This window comes from Pelophylax lessonae, assembly GCF_965119305.1.
Source record: "Pelophylax lessonae genome assembly, chromosome: 4".
NCBI lineage: Eukaryota > Metazoa > Chordata > Amphibia > Anura > Ranidae > Pelophylax > Pelophylax lessonae.
In genome coordinates this window covers 450,234,527-450,260,759 of record NC_138771.1, presented here as the reverse complement: position 1 = coordinate 450,260,759, position 26,233 = coordinate 450,234,527, and the positions used below count along the sequence as shown (strand labels likewise).

Below are 26,233 nucleotides of genomic sequence, written 5' to 3'. Positions count from 1 at the left end.
TAAAAAGTTAAAGTATATTATATATATATATATTACAGTAAAACTGCAGGCAAGGGCACTGGGGGGCAAACTAATGTCAAATTATTTTATTTAGTAATGTAATCCAATAGGATTACAATATATCAGTGTGTTTTACTTTTTGAATTTGCCGCCGGTTCCACCCCCCTTCAACGTGACGCTCGCAGGAGACGGAAACTGGGGCACACAGCTTCAGGCGGAAGATCCGGCCGCCGTATGCTGCAGGAACACATTGCGGGATCCCGGGGACAAGGTAAGTAACCCCTCTTCCAGGATACAGGGATGCTCCCTGGCAGTACCCCGAGTGTGGCTCGAGTTACTGCTAATGGCACTGAAATTCCACCCAGAGCCACACTCGGGAATACCGCTAAGGAGGTTAAAGGGTAACTCCGCTTTTGAGAGAAAAAAATAGAAAATAATAAAAGAAAAATATTGCATTTACAATTATGACACAAGTCATATTGTAATTTATTGAATGTTATTAAATATTACCATTCCATGCATTTTGTCTAAACTTTAATAAAAACCAATTGAAAGAAAAAAAAATTACATTTCCTTTTCAATCTGCAGCTCAGCAATTTTCTGTAAATGCAATATAGCTGCCTGGAGGTGTTCTGTAAACAGAATGGATACAGACCGCCCCCCAAAAACATAATTTCCTGCTTATGTGATTGGCTCACTGATTTTCCCAAAACTCTACACTAAGATACAGGTCAGACTTCAGGCATCCCCTGCAACAAAAATGTCATTTTTGGTGAGTTACTCCCAAAAGGAAATCCTATCTAAAAGGGATGCAGACCCTGCAATTTCCCTCAGAGCCATGCAGATGCAGCAGCTGATTGAGAATTATGAAACCACTCCCATTAGGTTCACTTTCCCCATGGACACAGACACACAGGAATTTCTTCAGAACACCAAGTAGGTATCTGCAACAAGGTTTGTTAAAATCCTTGTAATGTACATAGATAACCCAGAAGGGAGTGATTTTTCCTCCACAAAATGATTTTTCCTCCACAAAAGTGGAGTTACTCTTTAAAATATGTGAGCTGACCATGGCAATTAAAATACATATGTTAAAACAGCTGTACAAGAATTGACACATATTCCAATGTAAATCAAAAGGGCCTGGAGTTGTGGGCAGGATCTAAATAGTTAAATAGAGACGGACTGGCTGCCTCCTCTCATGGGCTGGGAACCCAATGGTCATGAAAAGAAAAAGTAAAGAGAAAGAGGGCTGCCAAAAAGCAATATAGTGCAGTATGTATTTTTTAGCAGGGTAAAAACAAAATATCAAATAAGGCATTTACAAGCGCTCGCTGAGAAATAGTATGTCTCAGTATGCAAATGTAGGAATTCATCAAGGGGTAGGGGAGCAGAGAATCCAGCACACACACAGGAAGTCACGAGACGAAATACGTCAGAGGGCGGAGCTTACAACATCATCATGCCTGTAAACTGCAGTAGCGGCCATTTAACATGTTTTTTTCCATGGAAGTTCTTAAAGGGGTCAACTTGATTTTATTCTAACTGACTTTTTATCTTGTGCACTGGTTTAATGCATCTGCTTTGTGAGTAGTCCTTTGTCTTGGAGTTTTAATAAAATACTGGGTGTTTATGTAATATACCACGCAAATTTTTTTGCTCTTTCTCACTTACTATATGGGCTGAATCCTGAGCCTTAGGATGGATGGATGGACTGTCATAAGCGGTTTTGAATTATACTGCACAACCATTACCCAGTGTCTGGGAAAGTGTGTTGACCTTACCTTAGTGAAGGTAATTTTTGGGAGGTAAGGGGCTGCAGTAATAGGTGGTGGGCACTGCGATGGAGCACTATCATTTCAATGTTAAATGGATCAATTATGGATGATTCATACGATAATCACAGAATGAACGCTATGAAGCACTTTTGATTCCAGTTATTGTATGGACATTATATATTAACAACTTGCCGACCAGCCGCTCTAGTTTTACTGCAGCAGGTCAGCTCTATTACACGAAACATACCTGTGCGTCGCTTCGTTTAACAGATAGTGGAGGCGCGTATATGCTCTGATTGGCCAGAGGGGGAGCCAATCAGCGGGTCCGGCAGACGCGGTGTCCGCCAGCCACCTGCGATCGCTCCCCATGGAGACAGAACGGCGGTCTGACAGTGTAAACCAGGCTGACCGCTGTTCTGTCAGAGATGAACACATGGATCCTGTGTTCTTCCTATTTAAGAACATGGGTCTCTGTGTTCATCCACTGAGTACCACCCCCCATACAGTTAAAAAGCTTTCCCTAGGAGCACACTTAAATCTTTGATCGACCCTGGTGTTAACCCCTTTCCTGCCAGTGTCATTAATACAGTAGCCGTGCATATTTTGAGGCATCAATTACTGTATTAGGGTCACTGGTCCCCTCCTAAAGTGTCAAAAGTGTCAGTTAAAATGTCTGCCAAAATGTCGCAGTCCTGCTAAAAATCACTGATCGCCGCCATTACTTGCTTAAATAACGACATAAATCTATCCCCTAGTTTGTAGACGCGATAACTTTTGTGCAAACCAATCAACATACACTTATTGGGATTTAGTTTACCAAAAATATGTGGCAGAATACATATTGGCCTAAATTGCTGTAAAAAAAAACTTGATTTCATTTTTATTATTGGGAATGTTTTATAGCAGAATGTAAAAAATATTGTTTTTTTTTTCAGAATCGTCGTTCTTTTTTTATTTATAGTGCAAAAAATAAAAAAACTGCAGAAGTGATCAAATACCACCAAAAGAAAGCTCTATTTGTGGGGGAAAAAAAGAACATGAATTTTATTTGGGTACAGCGTCGCACGACCATGCAATTGTCAGTTAAAGCAAAGCAGTGCCGTATCGCAAAAAATAGAATTTTTGTAAGAACTTACCGTGAAATTATTTTGCTCTGAAGTCCAGCGACAGACGCAGCCTGATCTTCATCAGCTGAATGGGGAATGCTGCCCCCTGCAGGAGTAGTCTAGGCGATACAAAAATGTAACATGTACATGCCCACGGGGCTGTCCCCGCAGGCATAACCCACCCACACTCAGCTCAGCAAACCAGTTTAGTTACAAGCAGTGAAGAAAAAAAAACATCCCCAAATAAGAGGGGCAGGTGCTGCGTCTGTCGATGGACTTCAGAGAAAAATATTTTACGGTAGGATCTTACAAAAATCTTATTTTCTCTATGGTCCATCGACAGGCGCAGCCTAATCTTCATCAGCTGAAAAAGACATCCCTAAGCAGTGTAGGCATGAGGGGTGGGAAGAACGCAACCAGAAAGTAACGTAAACTCCAAAGGCTAAACTTAGCCAACTGGGTAACATGAAGCTCAACCCAACAACAGGAGCTAATCCAGGTAAAAGACCCCTAAGAGAACCAAAAACCATTCTCATAAATCAGCAGCCTGCAAAACTTGCGGCCAAAAGATGCATCTGAAGATGTCAACAAATCTACCTTGTAGAATTAAGTAAAAGTATGCACAGACACCCAAGTTGCTGCCTTACAAACTTGTAGAACAGAGGCCTGATGGCGAAAAGCCCAAGGGGCACTCAGCACCTTGCCTTCAAAAGGGTAGGAATCACCGAGTCGGAAAGACCTCTATCCCTCAACACCTTGCTTTCAACAGCCAGGCCATTAAAGCCAGTGACCATAAAGCAAGATGGACGATCGGTCCTTGAGACAGCAGATCTTCCCGTAGAGAAAGTCGCCATGGAGGATCTGCGACCAGTTATACTAGTTCTGCGTACCAAGACCTCTAAGGCCAGTCTGGTGCCACCAGAATGACCGGAATGCCTTCCACCACCACCCGGAGAAGAAACCTTGGCAGCACGAGAGGAGGGAAGGCATAAATCAGGCGGTATCGGCTCCAAGGAGCCACCAGAGCGTCTGTGGGTCGGCCAGAGGATCCCGAGACCTGGCCACAAACCTCTGAACATTCCTGTTGAGACAAGACGCAAACAGATCCCCCTCCAGAGTCCCCCACCGGGCACACAGAAGGTGAAACACTTCTGCATGAGGGGACCATTCCCCTTGATCCAACACCTAGCGACTCAGGTAATCCGCCTGCAAATTCTCCACACCCGGAATGTGGACTGTGGAAAGAGCTGGAACATTGGCTTCCACCCAAACCAGAATCTCGGCCACCTCCTTGGCCGCCAGGGCATTCTTGGTGCCCCCTTAATGATTGATGTAAGCTACAGCTGTGGCATTGTTCAACTGTATCCGAACCGGAGAGCCGTGAAGTTGACTCATCCAATGGAGCAGGCATAGCTTGATCGCTCTTAGCTCCAGAATACTGATCGGCAAGGAGGACTTCTCTGCTGCCCAGGTCCCCTGGGCAGAAAGTTCCCTAGCACTCCACCCCAGCCCGACAGGCTGGCGTCCATGGTCACCACCATCCAGAACAATGGTAGAAAAGACTTGCCCTGGCACAGAACAGGTGACTGGATCCACCAGCATAGAGCCAACTTCGTGAGATGGCTCAAACAAATCTTCTGGTCCAATGACTGAGGATCCCTGTTCCACTTTGCCAGAATCTCCTTCTGCAAAGGTCTTGAGTAAAACTGAGCAAACGGGACTGCTTCGAAGGTCGACACCATCAGGCCCAGAGCCCTCATGAAAGTCCGCAAAGAAGTCTGATCAGTGTCCCATCAGCAACCTGATCACCCTTTGCAGTTTCTGAAGCTTGTCTAAGGGAAGAAAGACTCTCGCCAGAGCAGAGTCGAGAGTCAGCCCCAGATAAGTGACCCGTATGGATGGCGTCAGAGCAGATTTATGGAAATTGACCATCCACCCGATTTCCTGAAGGGTCTGAACCGTAATTGAGATGTTGCCCAAAAGATCCAAATAGGAGACTGCTCGCAACAGGAGATTGTCCAGATATCCCACAATCGAGATACCTCGAAGACGTAACAACACAGGGGCCAGGCCCTTGGTAAAGACTCAGAGCGGAGGCGAGACCAAAGGGTAATGCCACGAATTGATAATGCTCCTCTGCCACCGCAAAGCAGAGGAATCACTGATGTCCCTCGAAGATGGGGACGTGGAGATACTCATCCTTGATATCTATGGAGGCCATAAAATCCCCCTGGTTCAAGGATGCCACCACTGACCGAATGGACTCCATTCAGATTTTCTGCACCCGCACAAAGCGGTTCAGAGCCTTGAGATCAAGGATGGGACGCACCTTGCCCTTCTTTCTGGGTACCGTGAACAGGTTTGATTAGAAACCCTCAGAGTGTTCCTGCGTCGTAACCAGCACAATCACCCCTTGAGCCAGGAGATCCTGCACAGCTGCCCCAAGATCATTCAAACGCTCTGGAGACAGGTGAAGATTTGACTGAAAAAACCTGTCCCCTAGCCGGGAACAAAATTATATCTTGTACTCGGAACAAACCAGCTTGCGAACCCTGTCCTGAATGAAGGAATCCCAGGGTTCCCGAAAGAAGTGCAGACGTCCCCCCACCCCTGAGACAGGTGAGGGCACCCCTTCAAGCTGAAGAGGACTTGTCTGCAGCACCAGACAGACTGGCTTTGGGCTTGCTACAATGCTTTTTAGCCCCTTCAGAAGCTCTGAACAGCTTACCCTTTTCTTGCGCCCCGGAGGCACAGAAAAACCGTCTGAGCAGTAAAGGAAAGACCACGCTTGGTACGGGGTGTTTTACCTTTGGAGGACTAAGAAAGAAGAGTACTCTTCTCACCCCCCCCCCCCGTCAGACCTTTGATCAACTCATCCAAGGAGTCACCAAACAAACGTTCTCCCAGAGAAGGGAGATCAGTCAGGACTTTCTTGGAAGCTTGGTCAGCCGACCAGCTCTTCAGCCAAACCATGCGTCGTATAGCAATCCCCACAGCCGAAACTCTGGCCACCAGGGGAGCCGCATCCAGGGACGTATCACACAGGAACAGCAGGGCCTGGGCCACCTGGTCCAAGTATTTCAGGGTCCAAAGACCCCTTCAAGGCCCTAATCCATTCAGTAACCATCTGTGAAACCAAAAAAAGACACAAAAACCGGTTTCAAAATGAATCCGCCAACATGTGAAGATGGTGGGAAAGGGATTCCACCCGCCTGTCCACCGGATCTGTAAAAACCGGGGGATCTTCCGCAAGCACAATAGTAGATTTATTCAATCTGGAAACAGGGTGGTCCACTTTAGGTGGCACCGTCCAAAGGTTGGAAACCGTATCAGCAAAAGGATACCGGCGTTTAAAGCGTTTTGACACCACTAACACGTGATTAACGCGCTGCCATTGCTCATTCACAATATCATGAAAGGTGTCGGGACAAGGGAAAACCTTGCCAGGTTTTTGAGTCTTGCGGGAGCCAAAAGACACCCACATTCCTGCTGGCGTGGGCTCATCAGCCAATTTTAAAGTTTCCCACACTGAAATAATCAGGGCTTCCACCAAAGCGCATTCCCGCGCTGCAGCTGAAGACAGGTCCTCTTCAGCATCTGACTGCGGGGACAGCGACCCTTCAAGTAGGGGGGCGTTCGGGGCAACCACATCAGCCTCTGAATAAGAGGACACCACCAAAGATGGAGAAGGCAGCGGCCGTTTCCGGCTATTAACATTTTTCATGACAAAATCAACTTTGGTTTCCAGGCTCCACAGCTGCTGAAATTGTGGCCAGCGACTGCGATCCAGACTGATCGGGAGTCGCACAGAGTGGGTCTGAGGGTGAATTCACAGTCTGGGACTCCATATTTATATTTTTTAAAAAGTGGATTACTGTCGCTTTAAGAAGCGTCAATCCCCACCACAGATCGCAGTGGTCTGCAGAGTCCCCCTTTAAACTACACTAACACCAAAGTGTGCAGGGATATGACCGCAAATACCCCAGTACTGTACCACCTCCAGAGAAAAAACCCTCCTGATCGTCCTCCGCAGCATGGAGAAGAGACAGGAAATTACCTCGGCCAGCAGCAGGAAGCAGAAGCACAGGAAGTGATGTAAAAGGTCACACTGCACAGTGCAGTACAGAGGACTACACAAACCTGGTTGCCAATACATTGCAATTGGAAGCCCAGGGAAAATGGCTGCTCCATACAAGTCAATTGGAGAATTCAGTATATTGCCTACACTTAAGATGACGGCGCCCACAGCTTGCCATGCGGCCAGGAACCGACACCATGAAGGCCTCAAGGATCCAAAACAGGACACAGCAAGACATAAGGTACCATGCTTCCCCCTCAGGGCGCCCCAGTCACATAGCCCCCTGCAGGAAAGGAAAAAGAGGGAGATAGGCACACAGGCAAGGTACCAGGCAGGCCAGGGGGATCTTTGAGGCACAGGCCCAATTAGGCCCAGGAGAGGGCCCACATCCCCCCCAAGGCCACCAGGGGCAAGGGGGGGGTCACAGTTACTCACCATACCATGGACCGGATGGGCTCCGCTCCGGGCAGGCCTCCTGCCACCCAAAGTGGGAGTGCTGCCAGCCGAGGGGTACGCTGCAACTCAGGGCGTTCCAGGTCGTCACGTCCCGGCAAGGCATCCACTCGCAGGATTGTCCCCATTCAGGAAGGGGCACCGTTGTGGCGAGGCCTATAACCTACCCACGCTCGTAGGCCAGGCTGGGGGGACCATAAGGATCTAGTTTATCCAGTGCGAAGTCCCAGCCGTGCTTGTAGATTACCAGGAGAAATCCCCTGACAAGAGCTAGAAAGTGAGTAAAGAGAAATAAAATAAAAATATTCTGAAAAGAATAAACAAAAACTGAGACCGGAGTCCCAGCAGGAAACCTAGGTCCTACTCTTTCTCTTGGCAGAAACAAACTGGTTTGCTGAGCTAAGTGTGGGTGGGTTATGCCTGCGGGGACAGCCCCATGGACGTGTTCATGTAAAATTTTTTGTACTGCCTAGACTACTCCTTCAGGGGGCCGCAATAACCATTAAGATCAGGCTGGATGAAGATCAGGCTGGATCTGTCGATGGAGGATAAAGAAAATGGCCTGGTCATTAAGGGGGTAAAACCTTTCCGGTCCTTAAATGGTTAATGAACTTTACACTTATTTTTGTATTCTTGTATTTATTACAGTGATACACATTGTTGCCCTGCGCTTTTTTGGTATCATACACAGCGAGGACTGCTGCAGGGAGTCAAGCATAGAAGCCGATGTTAAAGATCGCAGGAACCGCTGCTAAAAGCCTTTGGTAGACCTACTTAGAGAACGGTTAAAAGCCCTGTGGATTGTGGGAAACGCTTTTGGGGACAGACCACGCCTCCTTTCTCAATCTCTGATGAGGGGCTTTCAGAGGCGGTTACTGTGATCTTTACATCAGCTTCTATGAGTGACTCCTGTGGCTGTAGCAGTTCTTTCTGTGTGCTGGATCCTCTGCTCCCCTACCCCTTGACAAATTCCTGCATTTCCTTTTTTGGATTTTATACACAAAACTGAAAAAAAACACACCAAAAATCATGTACATGCATTTTACCTGTGCTTACCATGTGCTCCCATTAAAGTCTATGGGCCCAAAAAGGACCTATACGGCACCAAAAGAAGTGCCTGCTTGTTTTAAAAAATAAAATCAAACTACCTCATGTTGCGCTGATGTGAATGGGAGCCATAAAGAGTAATGTGTGATGGAAGATGTAGGAAAAAAAAAATTGCATAATTTGAATAGAGCCTAAAAAGGTCAACACATGCCTTTACAGAGACCACTGATCTCTAACCACTTTAAGACTAGGCTTTTTCTGGCACTTTTTGTTTACAAGTTTAAAGAAGTATTTTTTCCTAAAAAATTACTTATAACCCCCAAAAACTATATATATATATATATATATATATATATATATATATATATATATATATATATATTTTTTTTTTTTTTTTTACAGAGACCCTAGGGAATAAAATGGCAATTGTTACAATTTAGGTCACATAGTATTTGTGCCGCGGTTATGCAAACACAATTTTTTTGGGAAAAATACACCTAAATGATTCATAAAAAAAAAAAACAAAAACAAACAATATATACCCCAATTTTTTAGTAAAATGTGAAAGATGATGTTACGTCAAGTAAATAGATACCTAACATGTCACACTATAAACTGCGCACGCTCGTGGATAGGCGACAAACTACGGTACCAGAAAATATCCGTAGGCGACGATTTAACATTTTTTACAGGTTACCCGTTTAGAGTTGCAGAGGAGGTCTAGCACTAGAATTTTTGCTCTTCCTCCAATATTCGTGGCAATACATCACATGTGTGGTGCGAATACCGTTTACATATGCTTGCACGACTTAAGTATGCATTTTACTTTTTATTTTTACACTGTCCCTTTCAAATTTTATTTATTTTTTTATCACTTTTATTCCTATTATAAGGAATGTTAAGAATCCCTTGTAATAGAAATATGAATGACTGTCTTCTTTATAAAGAGATCTGGGGTCAAAAAGATCCCAAATGTCTCCTTTACCTTTAAAAACAAAAGATTAAAAAAAAAAAAAATGTGATCTCTTGTAAAAAAAAAAAAAAAAAATTGTTATTTACCGCCTTGACTGGAAGTGACATCATGACGTTGCTCTGGTCCTCCAAAGCCATAGAGGAGATCAAAGACGATCTATTCTTCGATCGCTTTTGGGACTAGCTGGCCGCACCGTCGCATAATTTCTTGGGTGGGTCGGGGAAATCAGAAAGCCAAAGAAACACTGGCGAGCGGCGGGAGGGGGACGTCCCATCACGGCACTTCAGAAAGTGTTCCAGAGCCGCTCTGACCACTTTCTTGAGAAAGCCAGCCGCCGGCTGAAGAAAAAGATACCGGGGTTATGGCTGGTAGCTTCAGCCATAACCCTGTTAAACCACTTTAAAGCCGCAACGTGTATATATATATATATATGTGTGTATTGAGGTCTTGAAGATTAGAGACCCTGGACCGTGCTAAAACTCATCAAAAACGCACTAGACTGCATGTGGTGTGAACTAGCCCAGACAATTCGGCCTTTAAAGAAAAGTGCAAGTGTATGTGGTGCTCTCATCCACAAATTCTTACCTGTCTGTCCCTGCACTGATTCCACAATGTTGCTTATAGAGACTTTGGGGTCTTCTCCCACCTTAATTTGGTTGCGAATGGAGAAAAGGAGATCTAAGCTCACAAGTAGTTTATTCCCAACATTGAAAAGTCCTTAGGAGTATGCAAAATATTAAAAAGCATTAAAAACCAAATCCATTCATCTGTATGTAAGATTTTTTTCAATACTAGATAACTTTAGCAAAACCAAAAATAACTCTAGTTGCAGTTTAGTGTATATGACACATCAACACTACAATGAATGTTAAAGTGGAACTGCACTGCATCTGAGCACCACAAACCAAAAATGTGATTTTGGACTTACCATATAATCCATTAAGCTTATGATAAATGTACATGTTATGGGTTTATCTTTGTTTATTACTGTTGTAATTACCATTTGTTTCTCTTTTATATGTCGTGTTTGCATGTACCGATTCGTCCATCTTTGAATAAATAAAATATTTGAAAAAAAAAAAATCCATTTAGCTGATGATGTTCATTGACAGACACAGCTCCTGATCTTCTTAAACATTGGGTTATACTGCCCCCTACAGGAGTATGACACAAAGCAGAAAAAAAAGTCTGGCTACGCCTATGAACAGTCCTAGGGGGTATATTCCCTCTATCTGCTATAGGTACTTAGTTTTGTTACAAGCAGTGTCAGAAGAATTACAACTCCACAGAGGGGTTGGTGCGGTGTCGGTCAATGAACATCAGAGAAAAATCCAATTTTCTCTTTCGTTCACTGACGGACACCGCTCCTGATCTTCTTAACCATTGGGACATTCCAAAGTAGTGTTAAACATGAGGGGTGGAAACAGAGAAAAAGAAATTCCCAAGGCTAACTATAGCCAACCAGGTAAACTGGAGCTCACCTGAAAAAAACAATACACTCTCAAAGAGGACCAGATCCTCTAAACAGCAGCCTAAAAAAAAACCTTGCAGCCAAAAGGAAGCATCCACAGATGCCAACACATCCACTTTATAGAACCTTGAAAAAGTGTGCACAGATGACCATGGGGCCCCCTTGCAAACCTGCATCACTGACGTCTGATGACGGAAAGCCCAGGAGGCACCGAGTGCCCGAGTAGAATGCGCCTTGACAGGGAAAGGAGGAACCTGACCCTGGATGGAATAGACCTGAACCACTGTCTGTCTGATGCATCTGGCAATGGTCGCAGAGGAAACAGAAAACCCTTTCCAAGGCCAATCCGTGAACACAAATAGTGAGTGACTTCCTAAAAGACTCCGTAGCTTCCAGGTACACCCTAATTGCCCGGTCCCCATCCAAGGCAAGCAAAGCCATTTCCTTCGGATGTGTTGGCATGGGACACATGGAACGCAACACAATGTCTTCATTCAAATGAAAATCAGAGACAACCTGAAGAAGGAATGAGACAGGGGCGAAAAAAACCATCTAATCACTGTGAACCACCAGTAAGGTGAACGACAGGGTAACGCCGCCAATTCTGACACCCTGAGCCACTGAACAAGAGTGAAGATGAACCCCAAGAGACTCCCACCACGCAATGTACGTCTTCCACGTACGACAGTAGATATTCCTAGAAGTAGGTTTCCTAGCTTTTAACAGCATTGGAACACTGACTCACGACTGTAAATCAGGATGGAAGATTGGTCCTTGGGAAAGCAGACCCTCCCTGAGAGTAAGCTTCTAAGGAACGTTGGCGGCCAGCTGCTCCAGATCAGTGTACTAAGTCCGGCGAGGCCAGTCCGGGGCCACTAAGATGACCGGAATCCCTTCTGCCTCGATCCTGCGTAGAAGTCTTGGTAGAAGCTTGAGAGGAGGGAAGGCGTAAATCAGACGATCCTGACCCCCACGGAGCCACCAGCGTATCTGTGGCGTCTGCCAGAGGAACACGTGACCGAGCCACAAACCTCTGCACCTTTCTGTTGAGCCGGGAAGCCAACAGATCCACCTAGGGAATGCCCCACCAGAGACAACTGATGAAACACCTCCGGATGAAGGGACCACCCACCTTAGTCCAACGCCTACTGACTGAGGTATTCTGCCTGCCAATTTTCTACCCCGGGAATGTGTACGGCAGAGAGGGACCCCTTCATTCCCCGGCTCAGCCGGGTCGGATTGTCCAGAGACTGTGGATTATTGTCCCATTTGGCCAGAATCTCCCTTCCAGGGACCTTGTTTGGAACTGTGCAAACGGAACCGCCTCGAAGGTAGACACCATCAGGCCCAGCATCCCCATGCAAGTCTGGAGGGATGAACATCTGCTGGACAGCAGGAGACAAAATTGCAGCCAGAAGGAGCACTCTGGCTAAGGCCAAGTCCAGAGTCAGACCCAGATAGTCCAGCTTGTGGATGGAACCATAGCAGACTTCTGAAAATGCAGAATTCAGCCAAACTTCCTCAAGCTCGTATGGTAATTTCCAGGTTTTCCACCAGAGCAGTAGGAGACTCCGCTCTTGGAAGGAGGACATCCAAGTAGCCCAGTACCGCGATCCCCCCATCGGCATAACAATGCAGGCACCGGGGCCAACACTTTTATGAAGACCGAGGAGCAGAGGGGGCACCAAAGGGTAAAGCCACAAACTGATAATGCTCCTCTCCCACGGCAAAGTGGAGGAAATGCTTGAGACCGACACCTATTGGAAAGTAAAGGTAAGCGTCCTTGATGTCGATGGAGGCAAGAAAATCCCCCTGATGCGGGAACGCCACCACCCTTGTGCGAACGCACTCCATTCTGAACGTTTGCACCCACACAAAGCAGTTCAGCACCTTGAGTTCTAGAATTGGATGCACCTTGCCTTCCTTCCTGGGGACTGTAAACAGGTTTGGGTAAAACCCCTGAAAACGTTCGGAAGTTGAAACCGGGACCATCACCCGTAAAGTTAAAAGTTTTGCACTGTCCCAAATAGAGCCTGTAAGGGGACCAGGGACAGTCGCCCCTCAGAAGGAAGAACCTTACCGGAGGGTAAGAACGAAACTCGATCTTGTAGCCAGACCGAATGACCTTGTGGATCCACTTGTTCCTGTACCAGGGGAGTCCATGGGTTCGGAACCAGCGAATACGATACGGGTGAGGTTGCACCTTCCTGCTGAAGGGGCCTTGTCCGTGGGTCTGGAGAAGTCTGCACCTGACTTGCTAGACCAAGTTCGCTTGGATCCTCCAGAGGAGGCCCCGAAGGGCTCTGATCCCTTGTCAGTCGACCCTGAGGGACGAAACAACTTCTTATGAGCCGAGGAGAGCCTACTTCTACGATGAGGGTCCTTGCACTTAGTAGCCTGTGGAAGAAAGGTACTCCTTTAATGAGGTCATGCAGGGCAGCACCAAACAGGTGATCGCCTTGAAAGGAACGATCAGTCAAGGCCTTTTTAGAAGTCTGGTCCGCAGACCAGCATTTAAGCCAAAAGTCATACTGAAAGGCCACTGCTGAAACAGAGCTGAGCCACAAGGGAAGCCGCATCCAAAGAGGCATCACAGATAAACTGCAGCTCCTGGACCAGCTGGTCCGTCAGCTCAGCAAAGGCAGAGGGGAGCTACTCCCCCTCCAGGTCACGGCGTAAAAGCTTAACCCACTCGGTCAGTTTGCAAAACCAGGGCAATGGTGAAAAGAAAAATAAAAAATAAAAATCGGCCTCAGTGCCAAACCAGCCAGGGTGTACAAATTGCAGGCCATAGCCTCCGCCTTCCTGTGAGCTGGGTCCTTAAAGGCCAGGGACTCTTCAACCTGGAAGCTGGAAACTGGAGGGTCCACCACCAGTGGAACATTCCAATTCTTAAGAATTGATTCCTCATAGGGGTATCGCCTAGCAACTCGCTTAGGGACCTCAAGTGGACGCTTTGGTCATCCCCACTCTTCAGTGACCATTCTGTCAAAAAAGGAGGGGGAAGGGAAATCCTTTGCCGCTCGGGATTGCTTGTGAGTGCCAAAGGGAACCTGCGCCTCCGTCACAGCTGCATCCTCCAACTTTAAGTCCCAAGCACAGATAACCATTAGTGCGTCCATCACCTTTTCGCACGCAGTTGAAGAATCAGAGGAATCGTCCTCACAATCTGAGGATTCAGCAGGAGACAGATGAGGCAGGGGAAGGCAGGGGGTGCTTAATGCCAGCCCGTAGCCCAAAAGCCACCTCCACCCGGGACACCCTCCACCCTGAATCATAGGATTCAGATATATTGGGCAGACTAGATGGGCCAAATGGTTCTTATCTGCCGACACATTCTATGTTTCTATGACACAAGGGACTCCAGGACCGCTGTCAGTGCATCAATGGATGGGACCCGTAGGGCCCCGCAGCCCCAGAGAGGTATCAGGTGGGGAGATGTGCTCCAAAGACTCCATAAGTCACCAGGGAGACCCCATAAAAAAGTGTAAAACACTGCAAAAGGGACAACCCCACCGATCTGGCAGCGCCACCCGGTTGCCAGTCACAGAACACCAATTGATCCACAGCAGAGAGGGAGAGCACTCCACCAGACTCACCACCCCGCAGAAACCAGGCACCGCAGCCACCAGGAGAATCTGAACTGCACAAGCGGCGACAAGGAAATGAAAAGGAGTCATCACCAGGAAACCAGGAGGGACTCTCACCAATAAAATTGTCGCCCAGAGGGCTCCACTGTCATGGCCGCCGCTATTTTCAAAGGCAAACCCCCGCAAAATTGCTGCCGGACCACAAACGCTACAAGAAAATGGCGGCCCCCGCGAGGCAACCAGGAGGGATCCCTAGGCCTCAAGGCCAGGCCCAGGCAGGATGGGGGGCCCTGGCAGGAGCCCCCACTATGTACAAGCCCCCCCCCCCGCACAGCTGATTGTCTGGTCGCCTGGGGCCCCCATCGCCAGCATAGCGCCCTGCCCCCACCCCAGGAGGTGGACCAGACAACCCACACAGCTCCAGCATAAGTGGAGGGAGGGTAGAAAAGGGGGTGCCTGACAGGAACCTGGGGTCCGACCGTCCAAAGCAGGGGCCCACGTACATCCCAAAACCCTTCAGGGGGAGAGGGGGGACAGCTACTCCCCATACCAGGCAGGCACAGCTTCAGACAGAACCCCTCGCCATCGAAATGGGGGGGGGGGGGGACTCTCAGCCAGGAGGAACGCTGTGAGTACCTCGCCAGGCGTTTAACCAGCCCCAGTCCGGTGGGGCTATGTCGCGGTCGGCCTAGCAGGGAGCTGAGGTCTGCACGCGCTTGCTGGCCAGACTGGGGTGACCACTGGATCTAGATTATCCAGTCTGTCACCCAGTCTGGCAGTTGATTGTAGATCTCATAGGAAAAAAAAAATCAGGAAAAAAAATTCTATCTAAAATAGAAAAAATTGCCAGGACCAGAGATCCCAGCAAGGAGCTAGGTCCCTACTCCTGACTAGGCAGAAAAAAAACTGAGTACCTATAGCAGAGAGAGGGAGTATACCCCCAGGGACTGCCCATAGGTGTAGCCAGAGTTTTTTTCTGCCTAGCGTCCTACTCCTGTAGGGGGCAGTATAACCCAATAGTTAAGAAGATCAGGAGCGGTGTCTGTCAATGAACGAAAGAGAAAATGCTATTTAATTAATTTGTATTATTCAAAGCAATCTCCCCCATCCATTCAAGTCTTCGTGTTTTATTTTGCGGAGAAATCATTTTGAAAAACACCCCCTAGCATTTCTGGTCATTTCCATCTTGAGTAAGGGCTGATGATTCATGTATCATTTACTTCCTGGAATCCATCTGCCTATGATATACTTTGCTATCTATTTAATAATGCTAGCAGCATAAGGATTAAAAATAGTCCATGTTGACTGAGAGAGTGAAGTGCCACTTTAAACTTCACACCAGGTCTTACTGGAATTTGAGATGCTAACAGAGAAAGCTTCTCCCACGCCCAGCAAGTATAAGCAAATTCTTTCTAAAATTTTTATGCAAGATCAGCGAGAAGGCAGATGCAACATTTATGTACATTATAAAGAAAATAAAAAACAAAAAATAAAACACTGGAGATGATTTGAGCAATTTAAAGGCCCAAATATCCGTGCAGCTTTTTGGCTTTGTTTATATTTTCTACTCTAGATGGCTGGGTACAATACTGCACATGCACAAGCTTGCTGCTGACATAGGGCTTTTTTTCCCCAGACCTTGGTTACTAAAGGCCCGTACACACGTACCGATTGTCAGCAGTAAAGATTCGGCCGACGACCGATCGGCCGATTGTAGGCTTGTTAGTATGATGCTTCCGACAGCCGACAGCGCATTTTCGGCTGAACAGAATCTGTCGTGCAAGCATTAAAATTTTTGTTGGCCAACACCAGAACGGCCGATTGTTCGCCAGTCAGTACAGATTTCGGCCGACAGACAGCAGCAGATTTGCAAGACTGGGCATGCTCAGAAAAGAAAAAAGACAAGGAAAGTTAACCATCACATGACATCACTTCTGCAGTCGGCTGTTGTTGGCCGACAAAATTCGTGTGCATTCTTTTGCACTTTTCAACAGACAAGACAGCCCTCAGACAAAAGACAGCCGATCGTTCGGCCGACGATCGGTACGTGTGTACGGGGCTTAAATGGAACAGCTCAAGGACAAGGAAAGGTGAGTATATGCCACTGAGGAGGAGGGGGTAGCTAAGTGAAGCTTTAAAGTGATTGTAAACCTCAGACCTGAACTATGAACAAAGCATATCCCTCTATAGTGTTTTCTTGTCTGAATTAGGAGCACTAAGTGTAATTTCTGTCTACTGCTTCGCTCCTCTGCTATCAGCATGAATCACTTCTGACTAGTTTTCCTGACACCAAGAGAAAAATGGTGACAGAAAGGATCTCCAGCAGATTGACAGCCTCAGCTCAATTTCTGTGTGCAAAAAAAAAATTGAAACTGAAAAACGTAACTTACCTGTATAGATGTCGTTAAAGCTGTGTATTGCCAGACACTGAGCGTTTAGACACACCTTGACCTGGGCAGTCACCAGCTGCAGGCGATTAGCTGTTAAAAGCCAGCAATCCTGAGCACAGGCCACTGAACTGCAACACATGAGAAAGGCAGGCACATATTAACTGACATGTTAGAAGCCAGAAGAACAAAAGAGTTAAAGGATAAGTCCAGGCAAAACCTAACGAATGCTAAACCTGCTCTGTGCCACATTGTAAACCTAATCTATCTAACCCTGTAAAGTAAAAAAGCACTGTACTTGCCTGTTCTGCAGCTGATCCGGTCCAGTCCCAAGATGAGCTGTCAGCAGCGGCTTCAGTGTGGAGGCGGGAGGCACTCAACAACAGAAGCCCCATAGTAAGTTTATGGGTGACGTCACTTCCCATTCCCACCCATTGTCGGTCCTCTCCTGCACACAGCTTCCTTCCCTGGAAACCGGACCGGATCAGGTGCAGAATAGGTAAGTACAGCGATTTTTACTTAACAGGGTTAGATAGATTAGGTTTAGAATGTAGCACAGAGCAGGTTTAGCATTAGTTAAGTTTTGCCTGGACTTTGCCTTTAAAAGGAAACCTGTGCCAAAGCAAAATGTGATTAGGCTCTCACACAGAGAACGGTGTTGTATAAGCAAAAGAGAGGCAGGGGGGATAAATCTGCGAAATAATTAAAATATCTGTACTAGTAAGGCATTGATCCTTAAATACTGGAGGTCAACCACTGCTGATGGAAGTACTGCTCGGCTACAGGATCACTATCAGAGTTTGTATCAACATGTAGTACATGGATAGAATTCTCAAGATGCTTTATATTGCACCCTTGTTTTGACCTAACTCACCAAAGTTGGGGAGGCTCATTACACAATGCTGGCCTGGCGGGATTCCACCCCTTTTCCCCCTTTCTTGTCTTGTCTGATCCTCCTTGTTCTTTCTTTGAAGTGTGGCAGGTGGGTGAGATCTACTTATCAACTGAGAGAATTGAGAGTATTTAATTTATACCTATCTGGAATATATAGCCTCCTCCACAATGTACTTTTCTTTTATTACTTCTAATGCTTATGTTTCCAGCATCATGATGTAAACTATATTGTAGGACTCGCTTCTCAGCCATCTGTTTTTTGTGTACTATATGTGGTGTTAAAATCAATAAAATGTATTAAAAAAAAAAAAAAAATCCATCTTAAAACCCTCTGGTAGAATCTACTGTCCTTTAACCACTTCACTACTGCAATATGTTTAAGAATGGCAGAGTGGCAAACAAACTGCTACAACTTGTGAGTTTTTTAGGCAAATCCTATAATGTAGTTTTGAAACTCTAAGAAGCTTTAGATTAGTACAGATTATCATGAACAGTTAGAATGAGCTCAGGTGTGTTTAGATAACAGTCAAAACTAGTTCTAGCTATCCCACCAGAAAACTGTAACTGCGGACCACCAATCACAAGTCGCTGAGGCATTCCCTGCTCCACAGCCACACGTATACACACCTCTTGGAAATACCTAGGTGGCTTATAATTAGCAGTGTGCAGGGACAGCTTCCTGGCAAGATAGCTTAGGCAGGTTCGGACTAGTATTCAAACATGGAAAAGAAAAATGGAAAGAGAGCGCACCAACCTAGCGCATTATCTTTAAAACAATTTATTGTAATAGACATGTATACACATTATACTCACAAAAGGATTATGAAACACGGGGCAATAAGCAATGAGGGACCACCAGGGGTCCCCACTGGGCATCCACAGCTCTGATGAAGAGGGAACACCCCGAAACGCGTAAGTGTTTTTTGGAGGTCTACATCCTTCAACGGCCTGCGTCAGTTGAGGATTCCCAGTGGGGACCCCTGGTGGTCCCTCATTGCTTATTGCCCATGTTTCATAATCGTTTTGTGAGTATAATGTGTATACATGTCTATTGCAATAAATTGTTTTAAAGATAATGCACTAGGCTGGTGTGCCCTCTGTCCATTTCTCTTTTCCAGTATCTGCTTTGGGTTACAACGACCCGTTGAGAGTGGCAGCACAGCCTGAATTTACTACAAATCGACCTGAATCGCATTTTCAGGATACCAGCCGCAAGGCCACCCCTCAAGCACAGGAGTCATTTGCTCTTAGTATTCAAACATGCCTGAGCTCACCCTATTGAAATGTGCAATAGCATTAATTTTATTTGGTGGAAGGAACACAAATAAACTCTTACTTTTTGTCTCCTTTATATAGCTGGGTGCAACAGAGCAGACACTGGTTAGTTGGCGACTCGTAGATACTAGCCCAGGAGGTTTGTTCTATGGTTACAGTACCATCGCTGACATCAGACAGAACCAAAGGAGAACTATTAAGCTCTTGGATGAGGGTGAAGGTGTCTGACAGCTCACACTCATTCTCAGGTATCTGTACAGTTTTGCGAATTAGCTGGAGAGTGGAGTGTCGCTGGATCTCCTTCTGGGATTGTGTAAGGGGTTCGCGTATACTCACACTAGAGGTAATAGTGATAGCTGCTTCCTAAAAGGGATACAAAATATAATTCAACAATTAAATAACATGTAGCAGAGTGTATTATTTTAAAGGGAATGCCAAGTTTAAAGGGTCTCCTGCACATATATGCACTCCTACATACAGTTGTGCTCATAAGCTTACACACCCTGGCAGAATTTATGATTTCTTGGCATATTTTCCGAGAATATGAATGAGAACAAAAACTTTTCTTTCCCTCATGGTTAGTGTTTGGCTGAAGCCAATTATTATCAATCAACTGTGTTTACGCTTTTTAAATCATAATGACAAAACAAACTACCCAAGTCTTTCATCCAGTGCTGCACTGACGTTTCTGGATTCTGAGTCGTGGGGAAAGCAAAAGAATTGTCAAAGGATCTGCGGGAAAAGGTAGTTGAACTGTATAAAAAAGGAAAGGGATATAAAAAGATATCCAAGGAATTGAGAATGCCAATCAGCAGTGTTCAAACCCTAATCAAGAAGTTAAAAATTAGGGCTTCTGTTGAAACCAAACCACGGTCAGGTAGACTAACTAAAATTTCAGCCATAACTGCCAGGACAATTGTTTGAGATTAGGGCTGCAACTAACGATTATTTTCATAATCGAATAGTTGGCCGATTATTGTTTCCATTAATCGACTAATCGGATAAAAACCTCAAAAAAAAAAAAAAGGTTGGTGTATAATTTAGTTAATATTCTTGAATATCTATATGCAGTGGTAAGTATAAATACCCAGCTATATAGTTTAATTTAATTAATTTAATCCACTCCGAGACAGATATATGTATTATTGGAGGTTTAAATGTGGTACATAGACTCAGACCAAAATTTTTAAAATTTGAAAAGACCTAAAAACACTTGTTTGCTAATTTTCAGACCGGATTGGTATATAATATTAATGACAGACTCCCTTATTAATAGGCAGGTAGTTTGATACAAGCTCCCTGCGCCTGCTGTCACTTATGCTGGCCATACACAAACTAAATTTTTTTTAGAAAATGTAAAAAACATTCATCCGATTTTCTAACCATTAGTGGGGTCCATTTGGTGTTCGTTGTCAACCACAGTGACAGGAACATTTGAAGGGGCACAATGGAAAACTTCTCGATCAAACAAATCTTCAAATAGTGTATGGGGTTTTTGCTCAGAAGTTATATTAATTTTAAAATTGAATGATAAAAGCAAGTGGATTTTTCAAACACTCGTCCATTCAACAAATATACAAATCATATTTGTATAAATATAGATGCAAATATTTTTGTCCAAAAATCCAATACATGTATGGGTGGCATAAGACATTTAGTAGCAGCAGCATGCTTTTTTATCACCTGTCATGATGGGGTTAAAAAAATTAAAAATAGCCCTTTACATAGTTACATAGTAGGTGAGGTTGAATAAAGACAATAGTCCATCCAGTTCATCCTGTGTAGGTGTGTGTGGCTGTAATCATCTCGCATACCCCTGAATGTTCTGATCCTTGAGATGTACGTCTAAGAGTCTTTTGAAAGCCGCCATACTTCCTGCAGAAACCACCTCTTGTGGTAGGGAATTCCACAATCTTGTAGCCCTAACAGTAAAGAACCCCCCACGTTGCCTGAGGTTAAAATGCTTCTCCTCTAATCGCATTGTATGCCCTCGAGTCCTCATGCAATCCTTCCGACTGAATAGCTTTTTTCTATGTGGCGATCACCATTGAGTTATTAAGTTGGCTTGGAAAAGCCAACTTACTGATATTGTATTTAAACTTATTATTATTCTTCTTCTTCTTCTTATTTTTCTGGCCGGTAAATTTTTGGACACTATCTCCTCCTAGACCGTTCAAGCTACATACTCCAAACTCGGCACAGACCTTCATACTGTTCTGACTCGGTGTGCTATATCTTTTCAGACTGGTTTGAGTTACGGTTTTCCTAAAAATTAAAATCCCAAAAAATGCCCATAGACTTTCATTGACAGGATGTTCAGATGACCCAAGCTCCAAATCCCATTAGACTCAATCAAGCTTTGATGCTAATCAATGTAAACTCATTCAAACTCATCTAATCTATCTATCTATCTATCGATCTTCAAACCTTTTCGATCGATCGATCTTCAAACCTTTTCGATCGATCGATCTTCAAACCTTTTCGATCGATCGATCTTCAAACCTTTTCGATCGCAAACCTTTTCGATCAATCGATCTTCAAACCTTTTCGATCGATCGATCTTCAAACCTTTTCTATCGATCGATCGATCTTCAAACCTTTTCTATCGATCGATCGATCTTCAAACCTTTTCTATCGATCGATCGATCTTCAAACCTTTTCTATCGATCTTCAAACCTTTTCGATCGATCGATCTTCAAACCTTTTCGATCGATCGATCTTCAAACCTTATTGATCGATCGATCGATCTTCAAACCTTTTTGATCGATCGATCTTCAAACCTTTTCAATCGATCGATCTTCGAACCTTTTCGATCGATCGGTCTTCAAACCTTTTCGATCGATCTTCAAACCTTTTTGATCGATCGATCTTCAAACCTTTTCGATCAATCGATCTTCAAACCTTTTCGATCGATCGATCTTCAAACCTTTTCGATCGATCGATCTTCAAACCTTTTCGATCGATCTTCAAACCTTTTCGATCGATCGATCTTCAAACCTTTTCGATCGATCGATCTTAGAACCTTTTCGATCGATCGATCTTCAAACCTTTTCAATCGATCGATCTTCAAACCTTTTCGATCGATCGATCTTCAAACCTTTTCGATCGATCGATCTTAGAACCTTTTCGATCGATCGATCTTCAAACCTTTTCGATCGATCTTCAAACCTTTTTGATCGATCTTCAAACCTTTTTGATCGATCTTCAAACCTTTTCTTTCTATCGATCGATCTTCAAACCTTTTCTATCTATCGATCGATCGTCAAACCTTTTCTATCTATCGATCGATCTTCAAACCTTTTCTATCTATCGATCGATCTTCAAACCTTTTCTATCTATCGATCAATCTTCAAACCTTTTCTATCTATCGATCGATCTAAACTTTTCAAACTTTCTGGTCAGGCTTTCTCAAGCCAACTTAAAGTTTGTCTCGACGAACTTTTTTTTCTAGTTCTTCTTCTTCTCTTTTATTTTTATGGCCGCAAAATTTTTGGACACTAACTCCTCCTAGACCGTTCAAGCTACATACTCCAAACTCGGCACAGACCTTCATACTGTTCTGACTCGGTGTGCTATATCTTTTCAGACTGGTTTGAGTTACGGTTTTCCTAAAAATTAAAATTAAAAACCCAAAAAATGCCCATAGACTTTCATTGACAGGATGTTCAGATGACCCAAGCTCCAAATCCCATTAGACTCAATCAAGCTTTGATGCTAATCAATGTAAACTCATTCAAACTCATCTAATCTATCTATCTATCGATCGATCTTCAAACCTTTTCGATCGATCGATCTTCAAACCTTTTCGATAGATCGATTGATCTTCAAACCTCTTCTATCGAACAATCGATCATCAAACCTTTTCTATCGATCGATCGATCTTCAAACCTTTTCGATCGATCTTCAAACCTTTTCGATCGATCTTCAAACCTTATCGATCGATTGATCTTCAAACCTTTTCGATCGATTGATCTTCAAACCTTTTCGATCGATCGATCTTCAAACCTTTTCGATCGATCGATCTTCAAACCTTTTCGATCGATCGATCTTCAAACCTTTTCGATCGATCGATCAATCTTCAAACCTTTTTGATCGATCGATCTTCAAACCTTTTCTATCGATCGATCTTCAAACCTTTTCTATCGATCGATCGATCTTCAAACCTTTTCTATCGATCGATCTAAACTTTTCAAACTTTCTGGTCAGGCTATCTCAAGCCAACTTAAAGTTTGTCTCGACGAACTTTTTTTTCTAGTTTATAAATTGCTATCATGTCCCCTCACAGGCGTCTCTTCTCCAGGGAGAATAAATCTAGCGATTGTAGATGCTCTTCATAATTAAGGTCCTCCAATCCCCAAATTATTTTAGTTGCCCTTCTCTGGACTTTCTCCAGCTCCAACACATACCTCCTGAGGACTGGTGACCAGAACTGGACAGAATACTCCAGATGTGGTCGAACCAGAGTTTTATAAAGTGGAAGGATTATAGTCTTATCTCTGGAATACATCCCTTTCTTTATGCATGCTAATATTCTGCCGGCTTTGGCAGCTGCCGCTTGGCATTGCATGCTATTGCCTAGTCTATCCTCTACCAAGACTCCCAGCTCTTTCTCCATTTTTGATTCCCCCAAAGTTTCCCCCCCTAAAGTGTATTGTGCTTTTATGCTTTTAGTCCCCAAGTGCAAAACCTTACACTTCTCCACATTAAACCTCATTTGCCATGTCGTTGCCCACTCTGTTATTTTGTCCAGGTCATTCTGTAGGATATCTGCTTCATGCTGTGCAGTTATTGCCCTGCCCAATTTTGTGTCATCTGCCAAAACAGATATAGAACTACTGATCCCGTCCTCAATGCCGTTTATGAATAAATTGAACAAGGTGGGTCCCAGGACTGAGCCTTGGGGGACCCCGCTTACTACCTCAGACCAGTCTGAGTATGCGCTGTTTATTACCACCCTTTGGACACGCCCTTTTAGCCAGTTATAGTAAAAAAAAAAATCAGCAGATAATCACTACTGTAATATAATTATAATTTCTACTTATAGTTTCACTGTGAAAGTATTTATATCTTGTATCATGTGTATGTTTGTAAAAAAAATATGCCCAGAAGTCGGATATGCAGGATATTTTAACTGGGAGTCAAACATGAAGCTATATGAAGGGTGGGGGGAATAATATTAAAGTAGTACTAACAGCTGAGACTTTTTCTTCATGGATATAATCATTTTAAACAGAATTCACAATACCAGTAATCTTTTACTTTAAATGTAATTGTAATGCCTTATATCGGCCTCCACCTTCTCTGGGTTCAGATGCTGATCTTCCCTGCACAGAGCCCTTAAAGTGATTGTAAGCAAGGTATATAGCAAGGTAAAAAAAAAAAAAACTCTGCCTTCATCAGTTGGTTCCTTCTCTTGCCCAGGACTACATTTCCCATGAGGCATTGCTCCTTGCACATTCACAAGTTCTCTGCCATCTACTGACATGTATGGATGGTGTGCTGAGGTGTATGTGCGTTTCACTGTATGTTCTGAAATGTAAACAAATAATGCATTCTGTATGCAGGACAACTAATCAGCTGACCGATTAACAACTGTTGACAACTATTTTTATAATCGATTAGTTGTCGATTAATCGACTAGTTGTTTCAGCCCTATTTGAGATGCAAAGAAAACCCCACAAATAACTTTAGGTGAAATACAAGACTCTCTAAAAACATGTGGTGTGGCTGTTTCAAGATGTACAATAAGGAGGCCCTTGAAGAAAAATGGGCTGCATGGTCGAGACGCCAGAAGAAAGCCATTACTGTGAAAATGCCACAAAGTATCCCGCATACAATACGCCAAACAGCACAGAGACAAGCCTCAAACCTTCTGGCACAAAGTCATTTGGAGTGATGAGACCAAAATTTAGCTTTTTGGCCACAACCATAAACGCTACATATGGTAAGGAGTCAACAAGGCCTATGATGAAAGGTACACCATTCCTACTGTGAAACACGGAGGTGGATTGCTGTTTTGGGGATGTGTGAGCTACAAAGGCACAGGAAATTTGGTCAGAATTGATTGCAAGATGAATGCAGTATGTCATCAAAAAATATACTGGAGGAAAATTTGCATTCATCAGCCCGGAAGCGGCGCATGGGACGTACTTGGACATTCCAACATTGACAATGATCCTAAAAACACAAGGCCGATCTGTCATTGGCTACAGCAGAATAAGGTGAAGGTTCTGGAGTGGCCATCACAGTCTACTGACCTCAATATCATAAAGCCACTCTGGGGAGATCTCAAACGTGCAGTTCATGCAAGACGGCCCAAGAATTTAAAGGAACTGGAGGATTTTTGTCAGGAAGAATGGGCAGCTTTACCATCTGAGAAGATAAAGAGCCTCATCCACAAATACCACAAAATACTTCAAGCTGTCATTGATGTTAAAGGGGGGCAATACACTGTATTAATGATCGGGGTCATTTGGGTAGTTTCTGTTGTCATTTTGATTTAAAAAGTGTAAACAGTTGATTGATAATAAATGGCTTCAGCCAAACACAAACAATGAGTGAATAAATACGTTTTAGTGTTATCATTGATATTCTCTGAAAAAAGGCAAAGAAATCAAATTCTGCCAGGGTATGTAAACTTATGAGCACAACTGTAATACCCACCATTATACTCTATACATTCACATCCTGTACATACCTGCCCCATGTCATACCCTCTGTGTTCTGTTTCTGCATATACTTCCCATCGGTATACCCTCTGCCCTTCTTCTCTTACACACACTGCCCATTCTCATACCCTCTACTCTTCTGCATATACTGGCCTAGTTCTATTCTCTTCTCTCCTCTCCTGCGCATACTGCCATCGATCATGCCTTTAAATATTTAATGAATGGTGACACAAGGACAACACTGCTACCCCCCATTATATATATTTCATATACATACATACACAAACATATACTTACACACACAAACACACACACACACACACACACACACACACAATACTGTACAGTCTTACCAAAGGTTTTGGTCCTTTTTCTACTTTGTCTTTGAGATTGATGCCACAGTTTGGACAGACTTTTGGCTTATGCCTGTTGGTGTACATGAAGTTGCAGAAGGGATTTTTACATTTCCCTCGCCCTCTCTGTGTTGCCAGGCCTAGGTCCTGTTAGAATGAA

The 26,233-nt window shown here is 44.3% G+C and overlaps 1 protein-coding gene across 1 annotated transcript in view; it reads right to left on the bottom strand.

The window, feature by feature from the left end:
• Nucleotides 1-26,233, bottom strand: part of HMGXB3 (HMG-box containing 3) — a 116,457-nt gene that overhangs the window by 17,345 nt on the left and 72,879 nt on the right. The window contains exons 11-14 of the mRNA XM_082255107.1: nt 26,074-26,220; nt 19,114-19,415; nt 16,887-17,014; nt 10,021-10,152 (exon numbers count right to left, since the gene is read on the bottom strand). Of these exons, the coding sequence (XP_082111233.1) occupies nt 10,021-10,152; nt 16,887-17,014; nt 19,114-19,415; nt 26,074-26,220 (709 nt within the window). The remainder of the gene's footprint in view (nt 1-10,020; nt 10,153-16,886; nt 17,015-19,113; nt 19,416-26,073; nt 26,221-26,233) is intronic.